This window comes from Bos indicus, chromosome 10 (genome assembly GCF_029378745.1).
Source record: "Bos indicus isolate NIAB-ARS_2022 breed Sahiwal x Tharparkar chromosome 10, NIAB-ARS_B.indTharparkar_mat_pri_1.0, whole genome shotgun sequence".
NCBI classification, from domain to species: Eukaryota; Metazoa; Chordata; class Mammalia; order Artiodactyla; family Bovidae; genus Bos; species Bos indicus.
In genome coordinates, this window is record NC_091769.1 from 79,014,554 (window position 1) to 79,042,231 (window position 27,678).

Here is a 27,678-nt window from a genome sequence, read left to right on the forward strand (position 1 = left end):
TTATTTAGTTCTGGATCACAACTTCTTAGGTTGTTCAGATGACTGTTTTGACTTTCTGATTTTTTTCCTGTCTTTTTTTGAGGAGGGCTACATTTTAAGTTACTAGAGAACTTTTTTTTTTTTTTAAGAACTAAAGCAGTTTTGATTTGGGGAGAGGGGTGGAAGATGGGGAACTTCAGAAGAGCTGATTAGAAGAGCTATTCTAATCTGTAAAATATTAAACTACTATTTAGTAGTAGGATATAAGAATTAATAACCTTTCTGCAAGCCCTGTATGGAGAAAACTAACAAAGACTTAAACCAAGAGGTTTTTTTTTTTTTTTTTTTTCCTCCCCCATGGGACTATATAAGACACAGATATACACAGACAGTACCTACTATTACGTTTTTTCCAGAATCATTTACAGTTTTAATTTTAGACAGCATCTTAGTAGGTTTTTTCTTTTTGGATACATAGGAGATAGTGAGGAGGCATCTTAAAAATGGTTTTGTAGCTCACTTGAAGTCAAAACATTTTTGAAAAAGTAATGAGCAAGTTTTTGTCATGTCAATATGAGTGTAGACTATAATGTTACTTAAAGATTTCAGTTCTGATAAACCAATGGACTAGAAACAGACCCTGATATAAGAATTTGGTTATATCATAAATCAGTGGAAAAAAAGAGATTATTCAATAAATGGTATTAGAATAATTGGTTAACCATTTGGAAGAAATGAAGTACAAATTTCCCCTCAAATCTATACCAAATTAATTCTAGATGGATGGAAGTTACCTGTGGAATAGAAACCATAGTAAGTTTTAAATGTGGGTAAACATTGAATGACCTAGGAAAGTGAAAGTGAAAGTTGTGTTCAGCTCTTGTGACCCCATGGACTATATATATATATAGTCTGTGGAATTCTCCAGGCCAGAATACTGGTGTGAGTAGCCTTTCCCTTCTCCAGGGGATCCACCTATTCCTATGTGATTTCTCTCACTGTTTCTATGCTTATAAACTTAATGACCTAGGGGAAGAAGTTTATAAGCGTAGAGACAGTGAGAGAAATCACACAGGAATAGGTGGATTATTCTTAACACATAATAGCCAAAAATATCTACAGTAAAGTTACCACAAATAAAATTAACAGACAGAAAAATTAGAAAACTATTTCCCACAAGTGTGACAAAGTATATACATGAACATATATCTACCTGGGTGAGGATCAGAGAAGAGGCAACATGTGGTTCTTATCCATTTTGGAATAACCTCCTTCAAGAAAAATGTATGTGCTACATATGGACACTAATAGGAACATGCAGACATACACATGCCCCAATTTTTCAGTATCATCTTAGGAGACTCATATGTTCATAAGAGTTCTGTGGACCACAGAAGAAATGCTTGGTAAATACAAGTAAGGTTCAACATCCCTGTTAAAAGAAATGGAAGGGTTTTAAAAATGATAATATTTGAATATTGGTAATGGGATGTGAATTAGTAAAACCTCCCTAGAAAACTCTTTGGCTTTTAAAATGTCAGAATGGTATTTTTAAATGCCATTTCTTGAAATTATTTTAAGGAACATCAGAATCTCAGACATATTTTTACACAGCAATGATCATTATGTACAGAAATGCTTATTACTTACACTGCAAAAAAAATTGGAAGCACCCTGAATGCTCGATTTAATGTAATGGTTATTGTAAGTTACAGTTTTAGACATGTAATGGAACATCAGGGAGCCATTGTATATGTTTTTGTAAAGACTGATGATGTGGGAAAACTAAATGTCCTTGTTAAATGAAAAAAGGAAATGCCATGAGATTTTTTTTAAAGTTGTTTGTAAGTGATGGGACTATTGGTGGTTTTAAATTTTTTATTCATTTATGTATTCTACCCCCTTATTTATTTTTATAGTGATATATATTTTACATAATTAAAACACTTGAAAAAATGTACTTGATTCTGTTGTATAATTTTTAAAGAGTTTTACTTAAAAATCAGTAAAATGACAGTGATTTGACACTCAAAAAATAGGTAAGTTTTTTTTTTTCCAAAACTTATTGTTATTTGTTCAAGAAATTTTATCTTAAGACACTTGTGGAATTAAGACAGAAAATTAATTTTTGGATACCTTTTCCTTCTCCTACTAGAAGTGGAAGACTTGTTTGCTTCGCTTAAACATATCCAACATACCTTGGTAGATTCTCAGAGCCAGGAGGATATTTCACTGCTTTTACAACTTGTACAAAATAAAGATTTCCAGAATGCGTTTAAGATACACAATGCTGTCACAGTACACATGAACAAGGCCAGTCCTCCATTTCCTCTTATCTCCAATGCACAAGATCTTGCACAGGAGGTATGTATTCTGAACGTCTCATTGACATATGCAAGGTAATAGTTAGTGGTAGTGAGGCAGTATTCTTGGAAAATACTGCTGTGACTCTAAGGTTCATTAGAATTAATTACTACTGATGACATGTTGATAATTTATGTGTTAGGAAAAATTCACTTATGTGTATTTTATCCTGAAAAAAAAGTATACTTAGTTCAAAAATAAGACTCTGTTCCATGAAAAGAAGAGCATTGGTTCTTATATTTGTATAGTAAGAGGAGTATTTATCTAAATTGCTAAAGGGGAAAATTTTTTAATACTTTTAGTATGGTTTTATTTTAAGCAATATACATTGTAAACTGAGATAAATCAGTACTGATGAGATTAAATTATGTTAGATAATCAGGTATTATAAATATATAACTTCTAAGATTTGTTACTTGTATTGAATACATATGGAACTCAATATATATTTAGAAACATCCTTTTCTAGGTGCCAAAACTAGAGAACAGGCTAGTTCTGATGCTGTCATTGCTATGATCTACTTGTGGTCAAATTGATTAATCTCAAAATTATTATCTCTTAGTTTTGATAGAGGAATTACTTTAAAAATTATTTAAAATAACCATAAGAATTGTTAGAGATTTACTGGATTCCTATTTTAATCATGAGCTAACTTTTATTAAAAATTTATATATTAATTTATTTCTATATGTTTTCATCAATGGTGATAATTTTGGTTTTGTTAATCTGCATTGTTACAAAGTGCTCTTTTTGGTACTGGAGTAAGGAAATAGAAAAAGGAGGAAAATCAGAGATGTTGATAATGAGAACATATATAATATTTGAGGAAAAATAGCCCACAGAGAAAATTTTAAATATTTATGGTAGAAGAAAAGATTGAACATAATTCAACTGAACATATACAGTTCATGTGATTAGAAATTAGAAAGGGAAGTAAATGAAAACAAAAAGGAATTGAATTACTTACATAAATGTAACATTAAAAGTTTCTTTTTTTTAGAGAACAGGAAAATAGAGAAACCATTGACAAGTTAGATGAAGAAAAAAACACTAATAATGTTAGCAAAGATAAAAGCATAAATTATAACAAATTATAAGTTTATATTATTAAGTATGAAAGTGCTATCACCTGGGTTGTTTTTGTAAGAAAATAAAAATTGCCAAAAGTGACTTACAGATACCTGAAAAAAGTAGTAACAGTAGGTAAAATTGAAAGTTAGAAATCTACTCCTCAGAAAACTGCCAGACCCAGATAATTTTACAAACTCCTTCAAAACATTAGGGAACATATAATCCTTATGTTAAATTAACTGTTTTCACACATAAATATTGACTATTTCCCATCTCACTGTACTTGGATAATATAATCTAGATACTAAAAACAATAATAAACCAGTATACTATACTGGTGACTATGTGTGTATACACACACACACACACACACACATAAACCAGTATACTATACTGGTGACTATGTGTGTATACACACACACACACACACACATACATACATACATACATACATACATACATACATACATATATGACTTCCCTGGTGGCTCAGAGGTTAAAGCGTCTGCCTGCAATGTGGGAGACCTGGGTTCGATCCCTGGGTCAGGAAGATCCCCTGGAGAAGGAAATGGCAACTCACTCCAGTATTCTTGCCTGGAGAATCCCATGGACAGAGGAGCCTGGTGGGCTACAGTCCACGGGGTCACAAAGAGTTGGACACAACTGAGCGACTTCACTTTCACTTTTCATATATATACAAGTATATATATACTTGGTGACTATACTCACCAAGTAGAGGTCAATTCATTTGATGAACATTAATATAGAAATCTTAAAATATGAGTAACTCACATCTAGAAATATATTAAAATAACAGTTTACTGTGTGCTAGGTAATATGCTAAGCAGTTTATATGGATTATCTCAATCTTTTAAGAACCACGAGTAAGGAAACAGGCTAAAAAAATTCATTATCAAGTGGAGTTTATACTAAGTGGAAGAATTCTTGAGGAAAATTTTTAATATAATTCATTATAGTATAGTGGTTATTCTATCACTCTCATATACATTTGTCTTGTTAATCTAACTCTAAAATGTCCTCTCTGATTTAAAATGTAGTTACATAAACGTATGGTTAAAAATATAAAATAGCAGCATAACTGTTAGAATAGCTTTTCTCTCATATGGTCATTATTAGTCTGTTTTATAATGTATTTGCAGAAATTTTCAAGAAAGAAATGCCTCATTCATAGTCATAAATAAAAATGCTATCGTCAATCATGATAAGATTGAAAATTCTGAGGAAAAAAACATTTTAAAAATGATAATTCTCTTTAGTGCTTTTCTGTCTTACAAATAGCTTTTACAATTTTAAATCCTACCCTTTAAAAAAATCTGTACAAATGTCATATTATTTGTAACCTAGGAATAATCTTTGTTTCTTAGGTACAAACTGTTTTGAAGCCAGTTCACCAGAAGGAAGGACAAGAATTAACTGCTCTGCTGAGTGCTCCACATATTCAGGTAGAAAATGGACAGAGCATTATTTTTGTGTTTTTTCCAGCATTCAGTATCACTTTGAATCAGTCTCTTGAACTAACAAAGAGCTCAAATATTATGTAGACTATTTTGATTGTTGTTGTTCAGTCACTCAATTGTGTCCAACTCTTTGCAACCCCATGGACTGCAGCACTCCAGGCTTCCCTGTCCTTCACTATCTCCCAGAGTTTTCTCAAACTTATGTCCATTGAGTCGGTGATGCCATCCAACCATCTCAGCTTCTGTCGTCCCCTTCTTCTCCTGCCTTCTGTCTTTCCCAGAAACAGGGTCTTTTCCAGTGAGTCACCTGTTTGTATCAGGTGGCCAAATATTGGAGCTTCAGCTTCAGCATCAGTCCTTCCAGTGAATATTCAGGACTGATTTCCTTTAGGGTTGACTGGTTTCATCTTGTTGCTGTCCAGGGGACTCTCAAGAGTCTTCTCTAGCACCACAGTTTGAAGGCATCAGTTCTTCGGTGCTCAGCTTTTTTTTTACTGTCCAGCTCTCACATCCATACATGACTACTGGAAAACTGTAGCTTTGACTAAAAAACCATAGCTTTGATTGTTTACATCACAAAGTAATTATTGTTGGATTATATACTTTTCTACTTAAAATTAACCACATTATTTTTGAAACAACTTATTTACAAACTTCTCTTTTTTGGTTATGTTTTTCTGTAAATTTTAATTATAATCTTGGACCCTTAAAGTGATTCTGTTTTTATGAAGTTTAATAAGCATTTTAGACTTTCATAACTCATTCCGGAGTATTCCCTAGTGTAACTAACACATGTTAGTTGGCTAAAAAAGATACAGAGCTGCATCTGTACTTCAGTTGGAAAGTTTGGAAACAGATCTGAATATATAATTAATTATACCACTTTTAAATGTATAATGATCAGGATACTTTGTACATGATTAGGTTAAAATCTCTCTACAGAAATAAGTCATGTTGTTACTTTAAATGCTTTGGGTTTCTTTGAAACAGGCACTTTTACTGGCCCATGATAAGGTCGCTGAGCAGGAAATGCAGCTAGAGCCTATTACAGATGAGAGAGTTTATGAAAGCGTTGGCCAGTATGGAGGAGAAACTGTAAAAATAGTTCGTATAGAAAAGGCTCGAGATATTCCATTGGTAAGTGTTCCACACCTCTGATACGAGATCCTTTCTGAGATCTATATAATTGAAGACCCTTTACATTTCTGGCAGTTTCTCTCTTTTGAGGCTGATTTTTTGGAATTCTTTTATGTTCTTGCTCATACTCCTTATTAGGCTGAGAAGAATTTGTTCATCTTTTCTCACCCATAATTTGATGAAAAAATAGGTTTTGAAGTAATTGAGCAAAGAAGGGACAAGTAATCTGCTTCATTATTCTTCTAGCTTTTTAAAAAAAAAACAAGTTAGAAATTGTGATCATTTCATTCAATGTAATTACTAACATACTTCACATATATTTAGAAGTATGCATTGTTTAATGTTAATATTTTATAGTTCTTATATGTAAATGTTTTTTTCTCTTAGTCTGCTATTATTACCTTAATTTTGTTCCTTTTTATTTTTGGAGAAATATTCTTGAATCCTAAGGTCTTAAATTTTCTTGCATAACATGGTACATGAAATAGGGACTGTATTTTATTAAAAGGCAGTTTATGTAACAAGGTTTTATTCCCCACCAAAAACAAAAAGAAATTGGGAAAGTTATGACAAATTTTTAAAATAAAGATTCAGGAGAAAAGTATTACAAACTGTCTACTTTTAAGCTTTATTCAGATTTCCATTTTTTGACTATATATTTCAGTTGTGCTTCTGATTTGTATCATAAATATTTAATACATTTTAATGTGGATTGGATACAGCTATAGTATTTAATATTTGGATTATTAACCAGATTAGTATTCATCGCTTCATCATATTTTGAATTTAAAAAGATTTTCAGTTACAAGTCATGTTCACTAATTGTACCTAAATATAGTATAACTATTTGAATAGCATCTACCATATAAAGAACAAATTTGATTATAGGCTTTCGCTTTATTTTTGAGCAAGTGCATTTTTATGCTGTTGTATGCTTCAAAAGTCTGATTTTAGAATATTAACAAATAGAATGCTTCCAAAGCAGAAAATGTGGAGGAAATGATCAGCTTTCAGACTTATTGCCATGGTTACTGTATGTAAATAATTTTTTTTCTCCAGATAAATCTAAGGCTAATATTGTTAACTAGAAAAGTAAGAATTTTAAAATGAGGAAATAAAAAATGCATTAAAAAAAAAATTGACTTGAATTTTTTTTTTTTTTAGGGTGCTACAGTTCGTAATGAAATGGATTCTGTCATTATTAGTCGGATAGTTAAAGGGGGTGCTGCAGAAAAAAGTGGTCTGTTACATGAAGGAGATGAAGTTCTGGAAATTAATGGCATTGAAATCCGGGGAAAAGATGTCAATGAGGTTTTTGACTTGTTGGTAAGTTGACATGGGTAGAAGAATAATTGATACAGTCTCAAAAATTGTTTCCTTTAGTAGACTTCAGAATAAAATATTTTAAAAGCATTTTAAAAATAACTTAAGATATCTATATAATTTCTAGCATAATTTTCACATATAATTATTTCCATAATATTTACTGCTGCTAAGTCGCTTCAGTCATGTCCGAGTCTGTGCGACTCAAGAGATGACAGCCCACCAGGCTCCTCTGTCCCTGGGATTCTCCAGGCAAGAACACTGGAGTGGGTTGCCATTTCCTTCTCCAATGCATGAAAGTGAAAAGTGAAAGTGAAGTCGCTCAGGCGTGTCCGACTCTTAGCAACCCCATGGACTGCAGCCTACCAGGCTCCTCCGTCCGTGGGATTTTCCAGGCAAGAGTACTGGAGTGGGGTGCCATTGCCTTCTCCGATAATATTTACTAGTAGCATTTTATTCTTACGAGGACACTACTAATTTTATTTATACTGTTAGGTACATTTTATTTGCCTCTGAAATCACTAATAATAACTCACTAAATCATTCAAAATATATGTATTAAGTGCCTCCTATGTGCTAGCTGCTAGGGAAACAGTAACAAAATGAAGTTCATACCCTCATGACTTTTTTGTTCATTTTCTTTATTATCTACAATTGATTGTTGTTTTTTTTAACAGTATTAGATAATAACAATGGTATAGCTCTACACTGTTCACTATAATAGCCATTAGCTACATGTGCTAGTTATTTCTATTTAAATTAAGTAAAATTTAAAATTTAGTTCCTCATTCATGTGTGCATGCTAAGTTGCTTCAGTCATGTCCAACTCTTTGCAACCCTATGGGCCATAGCCTGCCAGGCTCCTCTGTCCATGGAATTCTCCAGGCAAAAATACTGGCGTGGGTTGCTGTGCCCCCCTCCAGAGATCTAACCCACATCTCTTACATCTACCTGCATTGGCAGGTGGGCTCTTAAACACACTAATGCCACCTGCGAAGCCCTCAGTAACTGCATTTCAGATGTTCAAGAGCAGTGTGTTACTAATGGTTATCATATTACGGTATAGATTAAGGAACATGGCATTCTGCAATTTCAGCCCACTGATCAGAATTCTGTCATCTCAGAAAGTTCTGTTAGACTGCTAGTATAATCAGGAAGCAATTTAGAGTCAACTTTTGAGGACAGTTTATGATCACCACATATATACTCATCAACCACATTTATAGTCTGTCTTACTTAATGTCAGTTGTTACATTAGAATTTCTCCTATCTGCGGACATCTGTTGTCAGATTTAGAAAACATCCTCACATTCTTATTTTTACCCAGTCCCATTCATTGCTTTGGTAGCACAAAGTGCCATTGGTTATTGTTCTTAGATCTTGTTTTATTGGCTGCTATCTCTAGATTGAGTACTGTTTCAGTACCGTTCCCTACTATGTCAGGACCATAAGTGCGATTACTGTCTAGGCTGGAGGTATCTGAACAAGGCAGGCAGTGGTGTACAGTTGTCCCTTGATATCCAAGGGGGCTTGGTTCCAGGGCCCCCCATGGGTACCCAAACCCATGGACGCTCATGTCTCTTACATAAAATGGCATAGTATTTGAATGTAACCTACACACATCCTCTAGTATATTTTAAATAATCTCTGGATTATGTATAATACCTAATACAATATAAATGCTATATAAGTAGTTGTCTGCAGATGGCAAAAACAAGTTTTGCTTTTTAGAATTTTCTGGGATTTTTTTTCATCTGCAGTTGGTTGAATTCACAGATATGGAACTCATGAATATGGAGGGCCACTGTACTGGAAAATAATAAAGAACCTAGCAGTAAGACTATGTACAGTTAAAATATAGAATGAATGACAGAGACAAAGCATCTAGGAAGTAAGAATATTTGTATATTTGCATCACTTTTCTAATCCTAGTGACGATTACCATTTCAAATTCTACTGTACTAAAATCGATGTATGTCAGAGTAGATAAGCCAGAAGTGCTGTAATATCTTCCAGCCCTTCATTGTGGAATCGTCCTAAACTTAAACTGAATGGAAAACAGAAACCCAAGACTTAAGGGCCAAGTGGCCTTCCCCAGTGGACCAGAGGACCAAAATTGTTGCATGCCATATGCCTGGGTAGCTCTAATATAATGGAGTCCACAAAAGGGGTAATTTGTGCTTCCTGATAAAATGGGATTCATCTTTACCAGTTTCTTTTTTAAGTTTCCTTGAGGTTCCAGTATAGTCCAGCTTAGGAACTGTTGATCATAAGATCATGAAATGATTTTCATAAATACAGCTTTTTAAAATAATGTGCTTTTTCTGTTGCAGTCTGATATGCATGGTACTTTGACATTTGTTCTGATTCCCAGTCAACAGATCAAGCCTCCTCCTGCCAAGGAAACAGTGGTAAGTGATTTTTTTTTTTTAATGCTCCTTATTTTATGATGGCTACTGTTTACATTTTTCTTAATTAATAAACTTTATTTTTTGAGAGTAGTTTTAAGTTCACAGCAAAATTGAGCAGAAAATATAGAGTTCCCACATAATTTCTGCCCCCCCCCACACACACAGCCTCCCTTGCTGTCAACATCCCACATCAGAATGGTGTATCTGTTACATTAGAGAATTTATGGTTTCATTGTTACCCAGATTCATAGTTTACTTTAGGATTCACTTTTGGTGTTGTACATTCTGTGAGTTTTGACAAATGTATAATTACATATATCTACCATCATAACCTACAGAATAGTTTCATTGCCCTAAAAATCCTCTATGTTCTGCTAATTCATCACTTCCTCCCCGCTTGACCCATGACAACCACACTGTCTTGACTGTCTGGTTATAACTGTTGCTTCTTGACTTGCATATGATTTCTTAGGAGGCAGGTAAAGTGGTCTGGTATTCTTTAAGAATTTTCCAGTTTGTTGTGATCCACACAATCAAAGGCTTTGGCATAGTCAATGAAGCAGAAGTAGATGTTCTTCTTGAATGCTCTTGCTTTTTCTATGATTCAGTACATGTTGGCAATTTGATCTCTGGTTCCTCTGCCTTTTCTAAATCCAGCTTGAACATCTGAAAGTTCACGGTTCACGAACTGTTGAAGCCTAGCTTGGAGAATTTTGAGCCTTACTTTGCTAAGTGTGTGAGATGAGTGCAATTGTGCGGTAGTTTGAACATTCTTTGGAATTACCTTTCTTTGTGGGATCTTAGCTCGCTGACCAGGGATTGAACCTACACCTACTGTATTGGAAGGCAAAGTCTTAACCACCAGACCACCAGGAAAATCCCCTCTTCTCCCTATAGGAGACTTAATAACTCTAAAGACTGGGAGCATGACTGAAGTCTCTTGATTTTGGGGGTCTGGGCTGGGAGGATAGAGATGTAGTTTTAGGGGAATTTAAAGACTTAGCAGAATACTAAAATCATAGTTCAGGGATACAAAGCATAGAATTATCCACTAGCCCAGTAGTATTAATAATTAAAATATTAAGGGTCCCAAATAGTTTTTTTCCTTACAATGAATATCTACTTGATCCCATTTGTGTACTAGGCACTGTGCAAATAAATGCTCATTTTATAGTAATGAACATGTTTGGGGTAAATATAGTTTGGTGTAAATGTTGAGATGGAAATCAGTGAATATAAACACTGAGAATAAAAAAAGAGGTTTGGGATTGATTATATAAGGTTGGCAGGAAAGGCCTCCAGGAGAAGGCAATGTGAAGCTGACACCTGGTAGGATGAGATGAAGCCAAGCCTGTTAACTTCCAGAAGAACTTTCAGGTATAATTTCCAAAGAACTTTGTGTTTGGAAAACCCGTGGGAGTGGAGCCAAGTGAGGGAGTAGAAAGGTGGGGAGACAATTCTAAGAGATGAGGCTTGAGAGATAAGTAGGGCCAGGTCAAGTAAGTCTTGGCCATGGTAGGGAGTTTGGATTTCAAATACAGTAACATCTGATTTGTGTTTAGAAACAAAACTACTCTGGCTGCTGGGTAGAAATTGGATTAGTAGAGCCAATAATGGAAGCAGGGAGATTTAGGAAAGTGTTGCTAAAGCCAATATAAACTATGATGATGGCTTAAATTTCTGTGATAGCAGTGGCAGTGGAGAAAATTATGCAGGCTGTGTTCTGGAAGTAGCAATGACAGGACCTTTTAATGAATGTGAAGAGTAATGGATAGGCAAGAAGCAAATATGCTTCAGCAACTGGATAAATAGTGGTGTTGCTTACTGAAGGGCGATGTGGAGGAAAAACTGGTTTGGGGAGAAAAATTGAGAGATACCTGAGAGGCATTCAGGTGTAGATACCAAATCCATAGAATTAAATACGTTGTTGAGTTGCTAAGTCATGTCTGATTCTTTTGTGACCCCATAGACTGTAGTGTGCCAGGCTCTTCTGTCCATGGGATTTCTCAGGCAAGAATACTAGAGTGGGTTGCCACTTCCTTCTCCAGGGAATCATCCTGACCCAGGGATTGAACCGGCATCTGCTGCGTTAGCAGAAGGATTCTTTACCACTGAGCCATCATTCTTGTATTCTACAGAGAGATCTAGGCTGTAGTTGTATTTATTGTGGGGAGATCAGGTCAAGGGAGCAGTCTGTTTATATATACTTCATGTGTTTGCAAAAAATTCTAAAGATTTTTAAAAATGATAGGTTAAGGATTGTTCACAGCCTATGAAGATAATTGGGTTGAAAGAAAAGATTGAGAACCACTACCATCCAATATACTTTTCTCTTAGAAGTACAGAATATATTATATAATTTTCACTTTAATTTTTTTCTCATTTGGAAGAAGATCTTAAGTTTTATAATGCAGTAAAATGTTTATAAATATATATATTTTATCAGAAGATGAAAAAATATTAATAATTTCAGTGAACAGTATGGACAGTGAACAGATGGAATCTCTTTTGTCTGCCTACTACTAAACATCAATTGGATACCCACAGATACCCCAAATTTCTCCTGTTAAATATGGGAAAGAACAAGTAAAGATATTCCTTCTTGGGCTTCCCTGGTGACGGTCTGTCCAGTGGTGGGGAATCCACCTTGCAATGCAGGGATCACCGGTTTGATCTCTGGTCAGGGAAGATCCCACAGCTGCAAGGCAGCTGAGCCCACAAGCCCTAGAGCTTGTCCTCCAGAAAAAGAGAAGCCACCACAATGAGATGCCCTCGAGCTGCAGTAACCCCCATTTGCTGCAACTAGACAAAGGCCCAGTGCAGCCATAAATAATAAATTATTTTAAAAACTATTCTTTCTTGAATGGGCATCAGAGAGGAGAAATCTTAGAATGAAGAGGAGGAATTTAAAAACTGTTGCTTGACATTGCAAAGGCTCTTCTTGATGCTGCCCTTAGTATGTATTTATTTTTGACTTTGTTGGGTCTTTGTTGCTGCGTTGGCTTTTCTCTAGTTGCGATGTACAGGCTTCTCATTGTGGTGGCTTCTCTTGCTGTGGAGCACGGGCTTTAGGACAAGCAGGCTTCAGTAGCTGGGGGCTCTGGGGCTCTAGAGCACAGGCTCAATAGTTGTGGTGCTTGGGCTTAGTTGCTCCAAAGTATGTGGGGTCTTCCCAGACCAGGGATCAAACCTACATTGGCAGGTGGATTCTTAACCACTGTGAGCCACCAGCGAGGCAAAGAGAAAAATGTTGGGCTGGAAGATAATTATGTCTAAACAACCCTGTAATTTAAAATTTAAACAAATGATTTTGTTTGAATTAGAAACCAAGCATTGTTTTGGTCAGATATACTTTACTGATGCTACTGCATGGTGAAGCCCTGGAGCTTTCCTGTAGGGGTCACAGTCTCTTCTTCATTTAAAAAGGACTCTGTTTTCCTTTGTATGGGAAAGGAAAAAAAGTAGCCACTACCCTAAGATTACTGGACATAACTTGTAGAACTGATAAGAGTTGCAGTGGAATGCCTGTAGGTATACTTAAGGGATAGTGCAAGTTCTGAAATAAAATGAGTCATACAAAATTTTTGGTTTCCCATTGCATGTAAAAGTTATAATTGCATTGTTCTGTAGTTTGCGAAGAGCACAATTGCATTGTGTCTAAACAAACAACATATATACACTCATTTAAAAATACTTTATTGCTTAAAAATGCTAGCCTTCCTCTGACAACACAAGGTTGCCACACACCTTCAATTTAGGTATGTGTGTGTGTATGTGTGTGTGTGTGTGTATATATATGTGTGTGTGTATGTATATATATATATATATATATGAAAAATGCAATAAAGTGAAACAGTAAAACAAATACATGCCTATATCTAGATAGAAGTCATAAAACAGTCACATAGTGTGTGTTAAGGCAATACTCAGACTTTAACTCAGTCAGTTGGTTAATTTCTCTGATGTGAAATAAACTTTGCTCTCAGTTTTAGAGTACATTTTAAACAGCACTAAATAAACTTGTCACATTAACAAAGTATGTCCTCTCTTCTCCTCTTGGCCTCATTCCAAACCAAAAAAATCTGAATGGTCAAGGGGTGAGACCTAAGCAAGAGTAGAGAGAAAGACATCTCTGGGTGATTTTGTCTGCCTCTGGCAAAGGTCATAGACTTAGATATAGCATCTTCACTGGCCTATTTAGTTTCCCTCAGGATGGTAATTCCCTAAGATTTTAGGGTATATCTTAAATGACATGTATGTAGCAATTATCCAAGGAACTTAATTAAAACACAGAATCTGAAAGCTTGAGATGTGGTATAAGAAGTCAGTATTTTAATAAACATCCTAGTAAGTGTTCTGAGCAAAACACTTTGAAAACAGCATGCTGGGTATTGATTTCAGAAAGTGATTTGATAAAATCATCCATCAGGCTGACAAGAAGTCTGATTTCATAGATCTCTGAAAACCTTGATAATAAAATGAACTCTCCACCACAATAAATGATGCCTGTAGTTTCATATTTAGATTTCCAAGGTTCATGTTGCTAAAAAGCAACAATTTAAACAGATGTGGAAGCATTATTGATTAATAGGAATAGTACAAGCAGAGATTTTATCATCCTATATATTATATGCTTCTCGTGCCAAGATTATAAAATTGTATATATAATCTTTTTACCCAGTCTCTCAGCTGTTTTGACTTACTATTACCCTGTATAACTCTAAAATTCAATTTTATCAGATTTCATATAATCTGCAGATTTTGGAAATGCCACATGCCACTTGACCAGGTTGGATAAAAATTACAGATAGAGGAATTAAGGAGAATATTGATTCCTTTATACCTTTTAAGAAGTAAGAATACTTTGTTATAACTTACAGAAGTATATTGGAGAAAATACTGTAGGAAATAATTGAGCTTTTAATAAGGTTCATGTGAATTCTTACCTATTTTTAGTTCTGAGAGCATAGCAGGTTTTAGATATGCAAAGCACAGTTAGCAAAAATTTTAGTTTGTAGCACTAACAATATTTCAATGCCTACATACAGAACGTGATAGGAATTGGTTATAAACTTGATTTAGATAATTTTAGCAGTTTGGGGTTGATTATATATGAACCTAGACATAGTCCTTTAGAATAGACTGAGCAGTCAAGGCACAGTCACACTGACAGTGTGGTCAAGAAGAGATGATGGCAGCAGGAAAGCTGACACTCACCTGCTTAGATGACAGATGTGGAGAGGTTTACAGTTTACCTTTCCTCGTAATAGTGGTTTAGAAATCACACACCTTACTGCAGTCATTGTTTTCACAAGTCAGGAATGGAGAGGGAGGGACTCTCTATTATATTCCTTCTGCTTCTGTCAAACTTTTAAGGCCTCTTGGCATCTCAGCTTGTTAGCAGTAACAGGGCAGTGTTTTGCCTTCTCTTGTACATGTTTGCAATCAACAGGACTGTCTTAATTGAAGAAAACAGATGAGTCTGAAAAAAATTCTGCCCTCAAATACAATTACTAAACTAACCTTGATCTGTTTTCCACTTGTAATATCTTTGTGCTGATGAAAAATTTTAACACTCACATTTATGCTAAACATTGTGTTGCCATTTCATTATTGTCCTTACTTTTACCCTTTTTATTGTTTAGATCCATGTAAAGGCTCATTTTGACTACGACCCATCAGATGACCCTTATGTTCCATGTCGAGAGTTAGGTCTATCTTTTCAAAAAGGAGATATACTTCATGTAATCAGTCAAGAAGATCCAAATTGGTGGCAAGCCTACAGGGAAGGAGATGAAGATAATCAGCCTCTAGCTGGTCTCGTTCCAGGTAAAAGACAATATGGTAGAAAGTACAAAGTTTAAAAACACATTTAAAATACAAATCTTCAAAGGGAAAAACTCACGTTTTTATGCCTTTTAAAAAAATGATGTAGTTACTTTTTCATTTTGTTGGGTTTTTATGTTGTATCTGTAATATAAGTATCTTGGGTGTAAGTCTGACCAGTTTGTTGGGCTTTAGAATGGGATTATCGTATAATCTCATCAACCACCCCCATTTATCCTACTGTTCACTGTAGGTGCATTGAAATTAACCCTGTTTTCAAGGCAACAAAAACAGTATTGAACAATAAAAACATCAAGGCAACAAAACTTATACTGTAGCAGGAGATTATCATCAACTGGGGCAGCATACTTGGTATCTAGATAGGAATTTGTTAAAGATGTGTGACTTGATTCAGAATCAAAAGAGTAAGACTGCTGAATTTATCTCTTCTAAGATATCTTAGGATAGAAATAAGATGCAGCTATCTTTTGATTGAAGAAAACTCTCTAATTTAGACTATACTAAAATAAAACTAGCTCATATTGGACATTAAGATTATTATAGAAACATATTTCTTCTAAAATGTGAAGATGATACTTAATGGAATGAGATATGTAGATGTAACTTTTCCTACAGATTGTTACTACAGTACTCAGGAGGGTATGACAGAATGAGGGAAATAGAACCAAGGGAAGTATAATAAGATATTTAATATGTAAAATATTAAAATTATTTTGTTATTTTCTCTAGATCTGTTATAGTCACATACTTTTAAAAAATCTTAATGCTCTTAAAAATTTCCATATAGCCATAGTTACTTGTTTTAACTAGAAACACAATCAGTCTGTACAGTTGCTGGAGATAACCTGATTTTCCTTAATACTTTTTATGTGTCTCAAATTCAATATTAACCTTTTTTGCTTGTGGTCTTATAAAATGCACTAAGTTCAACAGATTATTCCAACATAGATGGAATTTGCTTATTGATTTTTTTTAAGAATCTCTGGTCTGAATTGGAAAGAATTAGATATAAAAATTAAGTATAAAAGTAGAACTCTAATTCAGAATTTTCTAACTAAAACCACTTTTATCCTTCAGAAAACATATACTTGATTCTAAGGTAAATCTCTGAAAATAAGATGAAAATCAGAAACCTTGAAAGTGAAATCATAATCCTAAGAGGAAAAACATAATAGGTTTTTCATTTATTTCTATCATGGGTAGCTTAATGTAGAAATGAAAAATCTTTAAAACATATACATACATACAAAGAAAGAGAGGAATTGAACACAGTAAATGTAAGAGAATATATTGAATGGTGTCTTTGAATCAAAAACTGATGAATTTATGTAATTTTGGAAAGATAACTCTTAATTTGTTTGATTTGCAATAATTCAAATGATCAGAACCATTGTAAGATCCAGCACAGTACTTTCCACATCAGTTCAGTTCAGTTCAATCGCTCAGTCATGTCCAACTCTTCCCAGCCCCATGAATGGCAGCACGCCAGGCCTCCCTGACCATCTCCAACTCCTGGAGTTTACTCAACTCATGTGCATTGAGTTGGTGATGCCATTCAGCCATCTCATCCTCTGTCGTCCCCTTATCCTCCTGCCCCCAATCCCTCCCAGCATCAGGGTCTTTTCCAATGAGTCAACTCTTTGCATGAGGTGGCCAAAGTTTTGGAGTTTCAGCTTTAGCATAAATCCTTCCAATGAACACCCAGGACTGATCTCCTTTAGGATGGACTGGTTGGATCTCCTTGCAGTCCAAGGGACTCTCAAGAGTCTTCTCCAACACCACAGTTCAAAAACATCACATCTTTGGCGCTCAGATTTCTTCACAGTCCAACTCTCACATCCATACATGACCACTGGAAAAACCATAGCCTTGACTAGACGGACCTTTGTTGGCAAAGTAATGTCTCTGCTTTTGAATATGCTATCTAGGTTGGTCACAACTTTCCTTCCAAGAAGTAAGCATCTTTTAATTTCATGGCTGCAGTCACCATCTGCAGTGATTTTGGAGCCCCAAAAAATAAAGTCTGACACTGTTTCCACTCTTTCCTCTTCTATTTCGCATGAAGTGATGGGACCAGATGCCATGATCTTCGTTTTCTGAATGTTGAGCTTTAAGCCAATTTTTTCACTGTCCTTTTTCACTTTCATCAAGAGGCTTTTTAGTTCCTCTTCACTTTCTGCCATAGAGTGGTGTCATCTGCATATCTGAGGTTATTGAGATTTCTCCCAGCAATCTTGATTCCAGCTTGTCTTTCTTCCAGCCCAGCATTTCTCATGATGTACTCTGCATATAAGTTAAAGAAGCAGGGTGACAATATACAGCCTAGACGTACTCCTTTTCCTATTTGGAACCAGTCTGTTGTTCCATGTCCAGTTCTAACTGTTGCTTCCTGACCTGCATATAGGTTTCTCAAGAAGCAGGTTAGGTGGTCTGGTATTCCCATCTCTTTCAGAATTTTCCACAGTTTCTTATGATCCACACAGTCAAAGGCTTTGGCATAGTCAAGAAAGCAGAAATAGATGTTTTTCTGGAACTCTCTTGCTTTTTCGATGACCCAGCGGATGTTGGCAATTTGATCTCTGGTTCCTCTGCCTTTTCTAAAACCAGCTTGAACATCTGGAAGTTCACGGTTCACGTATTGCTGAAGCCTGGCTTGGAGAATTTTGAGCGTTACTTTACCAGTGTGTGAGACGAGTGCAATTGTGCGGTAGTTTGAACATTCTTTGGCATTGCCTTTCTTTGGGATTGGAATGAAAACTGACCTTTTCCAGTCCTGTGGCCACTGCTGAGTTTTCCAAATTTGCTGGCATATTGAGTGCAGCACTTTCACAGTGTCATCTTTCAGGATTTGAAATAGCTCAACTGGAATTCCATCACTTCCATTAGCTTTGTTTGTAGTGATGCTTTCTAAGGCTCACTTGACTTCACATTCCAGGATGTCTGGCTCTAGGTGAGTGATTATACCATCATGATTATCTAGGTCATGAAGATCTTTTTTGTACAGTTCTGTGTTTTCTTGCCACCTTTTCTTAATATCTTCTGGTTCTGTTAGGTCCCTACCATTTCTCTCCTTTATTGAGCCCATCTTTGCATGAAATGTCCCTTTGGTATCTCTAATTTTCATGAAGAGATCTCTAGTCTTTCCCATTCTATTGTTCTCCTCTATTTCTTTGCATTGATCTCTGAGGAATGCTTTCTTAGATGCTAAATGGAAAGCTTTGTAAATAACTGTTAAAACTTCTAGCCTTCGTTTATTATTTATCTTTTTAAATACATGATGTATAGTCTAGTAATACATTCCTAGGATTGAGTGAGAGCCAGGTTGGAACTTAACAACTTAAACATTTGGAGCTTATAATCATAGTTGACATTCTCTCATGTAGTGGCAGGAGGATTCAGAAGGGACTGTAAATGAACAGTTACTTCTGGTGTCGTCCCTTAATTAAAGAAAAAAAAATTGATCTATTCTTTTGTCTAACTATTTCACTCTTTTTCTTCTCTATTTATTAGGGAAAAGCTTTCAGCAGCAAAGGGAAGCCATGAAGCAAACCATAGAAGAAGATAAGGAACCAGAAAAATCAGGTTGGACTCTTATATTTGACATTAATGAGAGGTTTCTTTGGTTTCCATCTGGAATCAGGTTTAAATTTGTATTTCAGAACTGTCAGGGAAGATGTATTCATGGCAAGATGGATGTGAGAAGCAAAGCTGCTTATCTTAGGACTGTTAAGAAAGGACAGGCTTTAAATATGAAAGAGTATCTGTCTATAATGTGAGATTAATGGAAAACTTTAACTTATTGCCCTGAAAAATAGTTATTCTGTGAACAATGTAATACATGTCTGTAAATTGAAATTTAAAACTAGAGTTCTTCAATTTGAAATACGTAGCTTTATTCAGGTAAACAAATACCCCATTTATACTTATGTTTCTAACTGTCAACAGGAAAACTATGGTGTGCAAAGAAGAATAAAAAGAAGAGGAAAAAGGTTTTATATAATGCCAATAAAAATGATGGTAAGTTCCACTCTCAGACATAGCCATATTTATATCCAAAAGAGGTCCATGTCTAACATTTGAATGAAATTAAATGATATTTTTAGGGAGTTTTATTTATGGTCCTGGCCTCTTAATGTAACATATGTGTGTATTTAATAAAGTCATTTAGCAGAAATTATTTTCTTCTAGAAAACTGTGAGTAATGCAGAATTTTGAAATCTGAGAAAAAGTAGTTTAAAAATTAAAAGTATGATGTGGCTGTATACTGTTGTATTGATAGTTTTCTCTTAAATTTTTTTCCTATGTAAACTCTTCATTTGCAAAGTTAATACTTGTTCCTAACAAATTCTAACAATATAGATGTATTTTCAGTGAAATTGCCTATCGTAACTCATCTCACCTAGGTAACCCATCCCATAGAGTCTGCTGGCTGAGTCAGGCACACAGGAGAGTATTTTGTTTTTATTTATTGTTAGTGTTAAAAGTTTTTCAAGTTTTAGCTTCTTTTAAAATCAAAAGTTCTGATAACATTGGGCTTATATTCCAGTGTGTCAGCAGCCTGCTGAACCTGAATGATGGCTGTTGCCTTTTTAGTGGACCCCTATCTAGTTCAACAGTCTCCACCACATCCAATTTTTTATAAACCCAACCTGATACATTGCTTTCATTACCTTCTTGAGTGGTCTTTATGGGCTTTAGAATTTGCTACCCCTTCTTTAATTCACATTAGAAACAAGCCAAATAATAAAGCAAAGGAACTCTTGTAACTTCCTACACAGTTTATAAGGCTTATTTTTATTCTCTCAATACCTTAAAACTTTTTGGCAGCAAAATGAAACTAATGAAAATGTTACCAGATCAGATCAGATCAGTCGCTTAGTCGTGTCCGACTCTTTGCGACCCCATGAATCTCAGCACGCCAGGCCTCCCTGTCCATCACCAACTCCTGGAGTTCACTGAGACGCACGTCCAATGAGTCAGTGATGCCATCCAGCCATCTCATCCTCTGTTGTCCCCTTCTCCTCTTGCCCCCAATCCCTCCCAGTATCAGAGTCTTTTCCAGTGAGTCAACTCTTCGCATGAGGTGGCCAAAGTTTTGGAGTTTCAGCTTTAGCATCATTCCTTCCAAAGAAATCCCAGGGCTGATCTCGTTTAGAATGGACTGGTTGGATCTCCTTACAGTCCAAGGGACTCTCAAGAGTCTTCTCCAACACCTTAGTTCAAAAACATCAAATCTTTGGCACTCAGCCTTCTTCACAGTCCAACTCTCACATCCATACGTGACCACAGGAAAAACCATAGCCTTGACTAGACGGACCTTTGTTGGCAAAGTAATGTCTCTGCTTTTCAATATGCTATCTAGGTTGGTCTTAACTTTCCTTCCAAGGAGTAAGCGTCTTTTAATTTCATGGCTGCAATCACCATCTGCAGTGATTATTGAAAATTTTGATACAAACTAAACCTGAGATTCTACCTACTATAATAATTTTTTTTTCAAATTAAACATCCTTAATGCTAATTGATAGATTATGTAACTAAGAATATTTATTGGATTTATAGTTCTTTTCTCTATACTTCAGTAAGTGATTAATATCTCTGTTTCTTTATCCTTTGAAACACACTGGAGTTAACTGGTTCAGCTCTAAAAGCTATTTTACTGTAGGAAATTTGCAAATCTAAGTCTGTGAATCAAAATATTTCCACAGTCTGATTGTACATGTTAGAAGAAGGAACTTAGTTTTTCAGAGGGAAAAGCATTTTGAGAAGGAAATGCTTCACATTTACATTTCTGCTCTTAATTTGTTATTAGAATTAATGTTTTTATTAATGATAATTATCATTTATAATGACTATTCCATTCAAGGGGAAATAGCCTTCATCCATTTAGTTCTCAAAATAAATTCCTTGAGATTACAGATTAGTAAGTTCAAATTCAGATATGAAAGTCACCTGTTTAAGTTCTTACAGCTAATACAGGAGAAGGCAATGGCACCCCACTCCAGTACTCTTGCCTGGAGAATCCCATGGGCGGAGGAGCCTGGTAGGCTGCAGTCCATGGGGTTGGGAAGAGTTGGACAGGACTGAGCGACTTCACTTTCACTTTTCACTTTCACGCACTGGAGAAGGAAATGGCAACCCACTCCAGTGTTCTTGCCTGGAGAATCCCAGGGACAGGGGAGCCTGGTGGGCTGCCTCCTATGGGGTCACACAGAGTTGGACATGACTGAAGTGACTTAGCAGCAGCAGCTAATACATGGTTGAGTTGTAAACAAGTAAATTTAAACAAGTAAAGTTTGAGTTCCTACTCTGTGCTCTCTGTTAATCACTGACAAGCTTAAGGTGGTCCCCTCTCCCTGGGGACTTACAGCTGACAGTCTGACTACACATCTAATGCTCCTACCTAGTCAGGTGAAGTAATGAGAGAGAGAAGATGACAGGTCACTAGTTGTCTGCCTTTGTTCTTACCACATGACAACTCTTGATTTCATCTGGATTACAGCTTTAGGAATGTTAGTGTACCAGTTATAATTTATACCTCTTCTTGAATCATGATCACAGGTTAATATTAGTATTATAGAATAAGGTAAACATAAATGTAGGAAGTTGGATAGCATATGTTGGTATGCTGTGTTTTCAAGTTATATAATCAAAGAAAAGTATTCTAGCATTCTCTGTTAACACTAGGCACAGCACTGTTTGTAAATGTTGATCTGTGCCAGGTATTGTTTTCAGCATACACATTTTCTGCTCCTTAAACTAACCCTCAAATTAAAGTATTGGTATCCCCCGTTTTATAAAAATGACAGCTGTTATTCTCTTTAGTTTATACCTTAGTGCCTCACTCTGTCAAAATACTGTCTGCAAACTAGCTATTTCATATGAACCAGTACAGTTATATTGTAGTAAACATTCAAACACAGTGTGAAACAAGAGAAGCAGTAATCATTTCTAGAAGGAGTAATATACTATTTATTTTCATAATATCCTGCCAAGGATATAATGACATGAGAAAATACTTATGACATAATGCTACCCAGTTATTACTTTCTTGATCTCAATAGTTGTGTTTTTAACCATGATAACTTGTGCTGTTTTCCAATTTTTTGGAAGAATTATGAGTAATATAAATATACCTTTATATATTTATATAAATATGTTTATATATATCTTTATTATACATCAGTAATTCTGTCTGAAGGGCTTAATTTTTCCTTTTTTCAAAGATTATGACAATGAAGAGATCTTAACTTATGAGGAAATGTCACTTTATCATCAGCCAGCAAATAGGAAAAGACCTATCATTTTGATTGGTCCACAAAACTGTGGCCAGAATGAACTGCGTCAGAGGCTCATGAACAAGGAGAAAGACCGCTTTGCATCTGCAGTTCCCCGTAAGTTTGGATGTGTTCCTGTGTTCCTGTGCATTTCCGCGTACCTCTGCAGAACCTAACTGTGTAGGGAGTTTTCACCCATTTCCTCCAACAGTGATGTCCAAGAAATAGGAACTTTGTTTTTACCATATCTTTTGAGAATTTTCTACTAAAGATAGTCATTCTTGAGTACCATTTTTCTGAGAGTATGGTACTAATTACTTTCTATAAATGAATTTCAATTTTGGCTTCTTATAGTCCACTGTTCAGTATGGAATCAGCTCCTGGTTTTTTTAACTGATGCAGAAGACAGAGCTTTAGACCTAATCTCTGAGCATAGACTTTCTGTTTAAACATTGTATAGTACCTGATCTTGTGGAAAAATTGAGTGATAATGTTTTAAATGAAATGCAAAATGAAGTAATTTAAAGTGTATAAAACATACTAAATGTAACTGTTACTAAGATACTAACACCACAGTTTTGTTTATTTCTCAATCTAGAAATAAAACCAGTCAATGTTAAAACACACGGGGGTCTAACATTTCCTTAATTCATTATTTTTTAATTTGTATTACAAAATAAAAAAATTTTTTTTGACTAGCAGAATTATTCCTCACCCTTGCTCTGATCTGTGCTTACTAATTTTGCCTGATTTTGTTTGCCTAGATACAACTCGGAATCGGCGAGACCATGAAGTAGCTGGTAGAGATTACCACTTTGTTTCACGGCAGGCGTTTGAGGCAGACATAGCAGCCGGAAAGTTCATTGAGCATGGTGAATTTGAGAAAAATTTGTATGGAACCAGTATAGATTCTGTACGCCAAGTGATCAACTCGGGCAAAATATGTCTTTTAAGTCTTCGTACACAGGTAGAACTCTTTTGGTTTAGAGTGTTGAACTTGTATTTTGGTCCAAGAATCACAAGACCTAATTAACTTCTCATACAGATTTTTCACAATGATTCTCTACATGAACTCAGGTTGCTAAATCACTTTCAATTTCCTCAGAGTGGAAAATACATACATTACATACTTGCCTATATATAAATGTACATATTTTCGGAAACTTAAAATATAGTAACTGTTGTGCTGGTAGTACTTTAGTATTTTAAAGGTTATAAAAGAATTTTCCTTTCCCATATGAGAAAAATTAGAATAGTGAGAGGTCATTTTTATGGTTTTAAATGCCATCGTCCAAGTATTAGGACTGTAATGAGTGGTTGGTTGTAGCTAATGAAACAGCCATTGCTTTCCATTATCTGTCTTACAAAGCAAAACCTTCAAAAATTACTAACAGTTGCTTTTTAGATTTCTGTTAAAAATAATTTTAGAAATTTTGTATTTTTAAGATTGTGTTTTTGTGGGTTTTTTTCTTGATTGTACAGCTTTAGCATAAAACTTTCCTTAATGTAGTGGAATCTACTGTGTGTGTCAATTCAGGAGATATAGGCAGTGGTTATTAAAGAGATGTGTATGAGAAAAATTGACTCCAAAATGGCTTTCCTGAAATAGTAATTAGGTTTTCTTTATTTTAGTCTTTGCTATTCAGTTATAAACATTAGATTTAAGAAAAGCATCCATGTTTTTATTTTTACTAAATTCCTTAAGAATTCTTTATTTTGGCTAACAGAATTACCAAAGAACTTAAGAGTAGTTAAGCATATTGTCTTAATTACTGTTTTTAGATAGAAAAGGACATGTCCGTATAATCCCCATTTTTGTGGAATGCTTCACTTTAGGGACACACAGTCATACAAAGGCAAGGTGAAAAACTAATCTTTTAATTCAGACAATCTGCTTTTTTTTTCTTGGATGTATTTTTCCAGAATTTTTTTTTTTTGCATGTGTGTGTGAAGTTTTTCTATGATTCCTTTTGCATTTAGATTGTGGCATATGGTTAAGCTGACTGCTCATTTGTAATTCCTTCAAAATGGATTTTTAATGTTGTTATAATCTGTGTATGATCTTATTATTTTATCATGTTAAGTCTTCATTTCAGTTTTGGTACACAATATATTATGTTGAATGGTACGATCTTTTCTGTTGTTTTTTGTTTTTCTCTCTTTGATTTTTTAAATTATGAAAGAATGATAACATCTATAGACTTGGAAAATACATGACGAAATTCCATATAGTTCTATATATTACAATTATTTTTTTTAATAGATAAATCAGGGTTTTTAGTTGGAGTTTCAGTATCAAACTCTCAGATCTGTCTTTGCTTTACAGTCCTTGAAGACTCTACGGAACTCAGACTTGAAACCATATATTATCTTCATTGCACCCCCTTCACAAGAAAGACTTCGGGCATTATTGGCCAAAGAGGGCAAGAATCCAAAGGTAAAGTTATTATACTGTTAGACTATTCCATTAAAAGTAAACATGAAAACACATGGCTTAATATGTCACAGTGCTTAAAAACCACGTCAGCTTAGGCTTTCAAACTGATTATTCTTTCTGCCATGTCACTTTCCCCAAAACTGCCACACTTGCCTCTGGTTGCATTTAGGTAGTTCTCCAAAGCAAGGGGCTCCTCTTGTTCTGCATACAGTTCCTGTTGTTATTCCAAATGTATGGTAGCCTTTGACATTTCTTAAAACTTCTGTCATCTTCACACAGATCCATGTTATTTCTGATTTCTTAAAACTTCCATGTCCTCTTCACACAGATCCATGTTATTTCTAACAAGGATTAGATGACACCCGCTCCGCCACCAAATATTCTCAGCAGATCCTTAGGGATTACCCACATTTTCTGCAGATATTCCATATATGCCAGGATCCAAGTTGAGTGCTCTTGCCTTTCTCCTCTTTTTTCTGATGGAAATTTTATGTTCTGTTTGTCTTCTGCCTTTGATCTTTTCATATGATCTGAAATGGAAAATTTTTTTAAATTATCTTATATTAGATGCTGAGTGAGGTTGAGGTGGTCCATATTTATACCAAATGGTACTAAAAATTAAATGATAATATAGTGATATATATTAATCAAAGCATTGATATTTTATTTGACATTTTAAACATATGATATGAAAGCCATCAAGTGACATGCTATATCACAGCAACAAATACTCTTCCTTGTTCTTAGCAGATTTCCTAAGTGGTTCTGTTTTATAAAGGAATCACTTAGCGCTCATTTCATTTGCCTTTTCCTTCTCCATAAAAATTCATACTACTACTCCTCCCTCAAATCTCTTCAGAAGTCACAACATCACACCTTTCCTTTTCTTTGGTTTTTGACTATTGACCACATCCACCAGCCTTCTTTGTTCCTTCCCAGGATATCTTTTTCTACTCTAGAAAAAGATTTGTTATTCAGCCTATATTGTGTTTATTTTTCAATGTCTTAGACCTCAGGGACTTCCCATCCTTTATATTGAGCATAATTCGGTTGCTTTGTTATAGGCTAAGTAGGCCAGCTGGTTAAAGTAGTGTTTCACTCCGTTTTCATTTTTGAAGTCACAAAAGACCATATTTGACATGATTCCATTATTTGGAATATCCAGAATAAGCAAATCTATGGAGACCAAAAGTAGATTAGTGCTTGCCTAGGGCTGAGGGTTGGGAGAAAATGGGAGTGGCTGCTAATGACTATGAGGTTTTGGGGGAAGGAGAACAGGGCATGGAGAGTGGAGGGTGAGGAACATGTTCTAAAATGGATTGTGGTATTGATTGCACAACTTCTCTGTGACTACAAAAAACTGTTCAATTGTACATTTTAAGTGAGTGAACTGTATGAGTCCACCATTGAATTGGTTGCAGTTCACCATTAAATGGGTGAATTGTGAATGAACTGTATCTCAAGAAACCTGTTATTGGGGCAGGAAAAAAACCACAGTGGGCTTTTCTGTAGAAATTGAAGGTTGTTTTAGAATTTGTGTGGAAATTTTAAAGAATAACCAAAACACTTTAGAAAAAAGTTGGAAGCCTTTTTCTTTGTTAATGTTCTTGTTTTCCATTTCATTGAGTTACCTTATTTTTATTCTTTATACTTACTTTGGCTTTAATTTGCACTTGCTCTAGTTTCTGAAGAAAACATGATTTTTAAACCTTCTTTTCTAATAAGAAGTTACATATTTTTAATTATCATTTTGTTAGAAATATTCCCTAATTTCCTGTCATTTTCTTTCTTTAATCCATGGGTTATTTAGAAGTATCTAATTTCCTCCTATTAGAGATTTTAGAATGTTTTATTGTTGTATAATTCCACCGTGGTAAGAGAACATATTCTGTAAGATGTCAGTCTTTCAAATTTTGTTGAGCCTTATTTTATGACCCAGTATCTGTTCTGTCTTGGCGCATGTTCCTGCACACCAGTAAGAATGTATATTTTGCAGCTGTTGGGTAAAGGGTGATGTATCTGATTGCTTTTTATGTTTTATCTCCTTTGGTAATTAATAATGCTTATCACACAATAGAAGTGTTAAGTAAAAACTGATCCTAAATTTTAACTCTGTGAAATAGTGTTAGCTAAGAAAGTAATGGTGTTCTTCACTGAATGCACAACTTAATCTTGTTACATTCTGAATCTGGTTTTGCTATAATGGGGTCTTAAGAGTGGTAAACTAATAGTGTGAATTATTATGGTCAATTTTGCCTATAGATAATTTTTTCAGGCCAAAGATTTTATGAGCAAAATCATTTTGTTTCAATTTTGTCGTGAATTGTAAAATAATTATAAAGTACCAAATATATAA

The 27,678-nt window shown here is 34.9% G+C and overlaps 1 protein-coding gene across 9 annotated transcripts in view; it reads left to right on the top strand.

Moving 5' to 3' along the window:
* PALS1 (protein associated with LIN7 1, MAGUK p55 family member) overlaps positions 1 to 27,678 on the top strand; it is a 90,832-nt gene that overhangs the window by 46,986 nt on the left and 16,168 nt on the right. For all 9 annotated transcript variants that reach the window (XM_070797739.1, XM_070797738.1, XM_070797736.1 and 6 more), the window contains 11 exons: positions 2,135 to 2,343; positions 4,801 to 4,878; positions 5,884 to 6,030; positions 7,195 to 7,356; positions 9,687 to 9,764; positions 15,410 to 15,593; positions 19,122 to 19,193; positions 19,557 to 19,628; positions 22,835 to 23,002; positions 23,650 to 23,852; positions 25,212 to 25,322. In XM_070797739.1, coding sequence (XP_070653840.1) covers positions 2,135 to 2,343; positions 4,801 to 4,878; positions 5,884 to 6,030; positions 7,195 to 7,356; positions 9,687 to 9,764; positions 15,410 to 15,593; positions 19,122 to 19,193; positions 19,557 to 19,628; positions 22,835 to 23,002; positions 23,650 to 23,852; positions 25,212 to 25,322 — 1,484 coding nt within the window. The remainder of the gene's footprint in view (positions 1 to 2,134; positions 2,344 to 4,800; positions 4,879 to 5,883; positions 6,031 to 7,194; positions 7,357 to 9,686; positions 9,765 to 15,409; positions 15,594 to 19,121; positions 19,194 to 19,556; positions 19,629 to 22,834; positions 23,003 to 23,649; positions 23,853 to 25,211; positions 25,323 to 27,678) is intronic.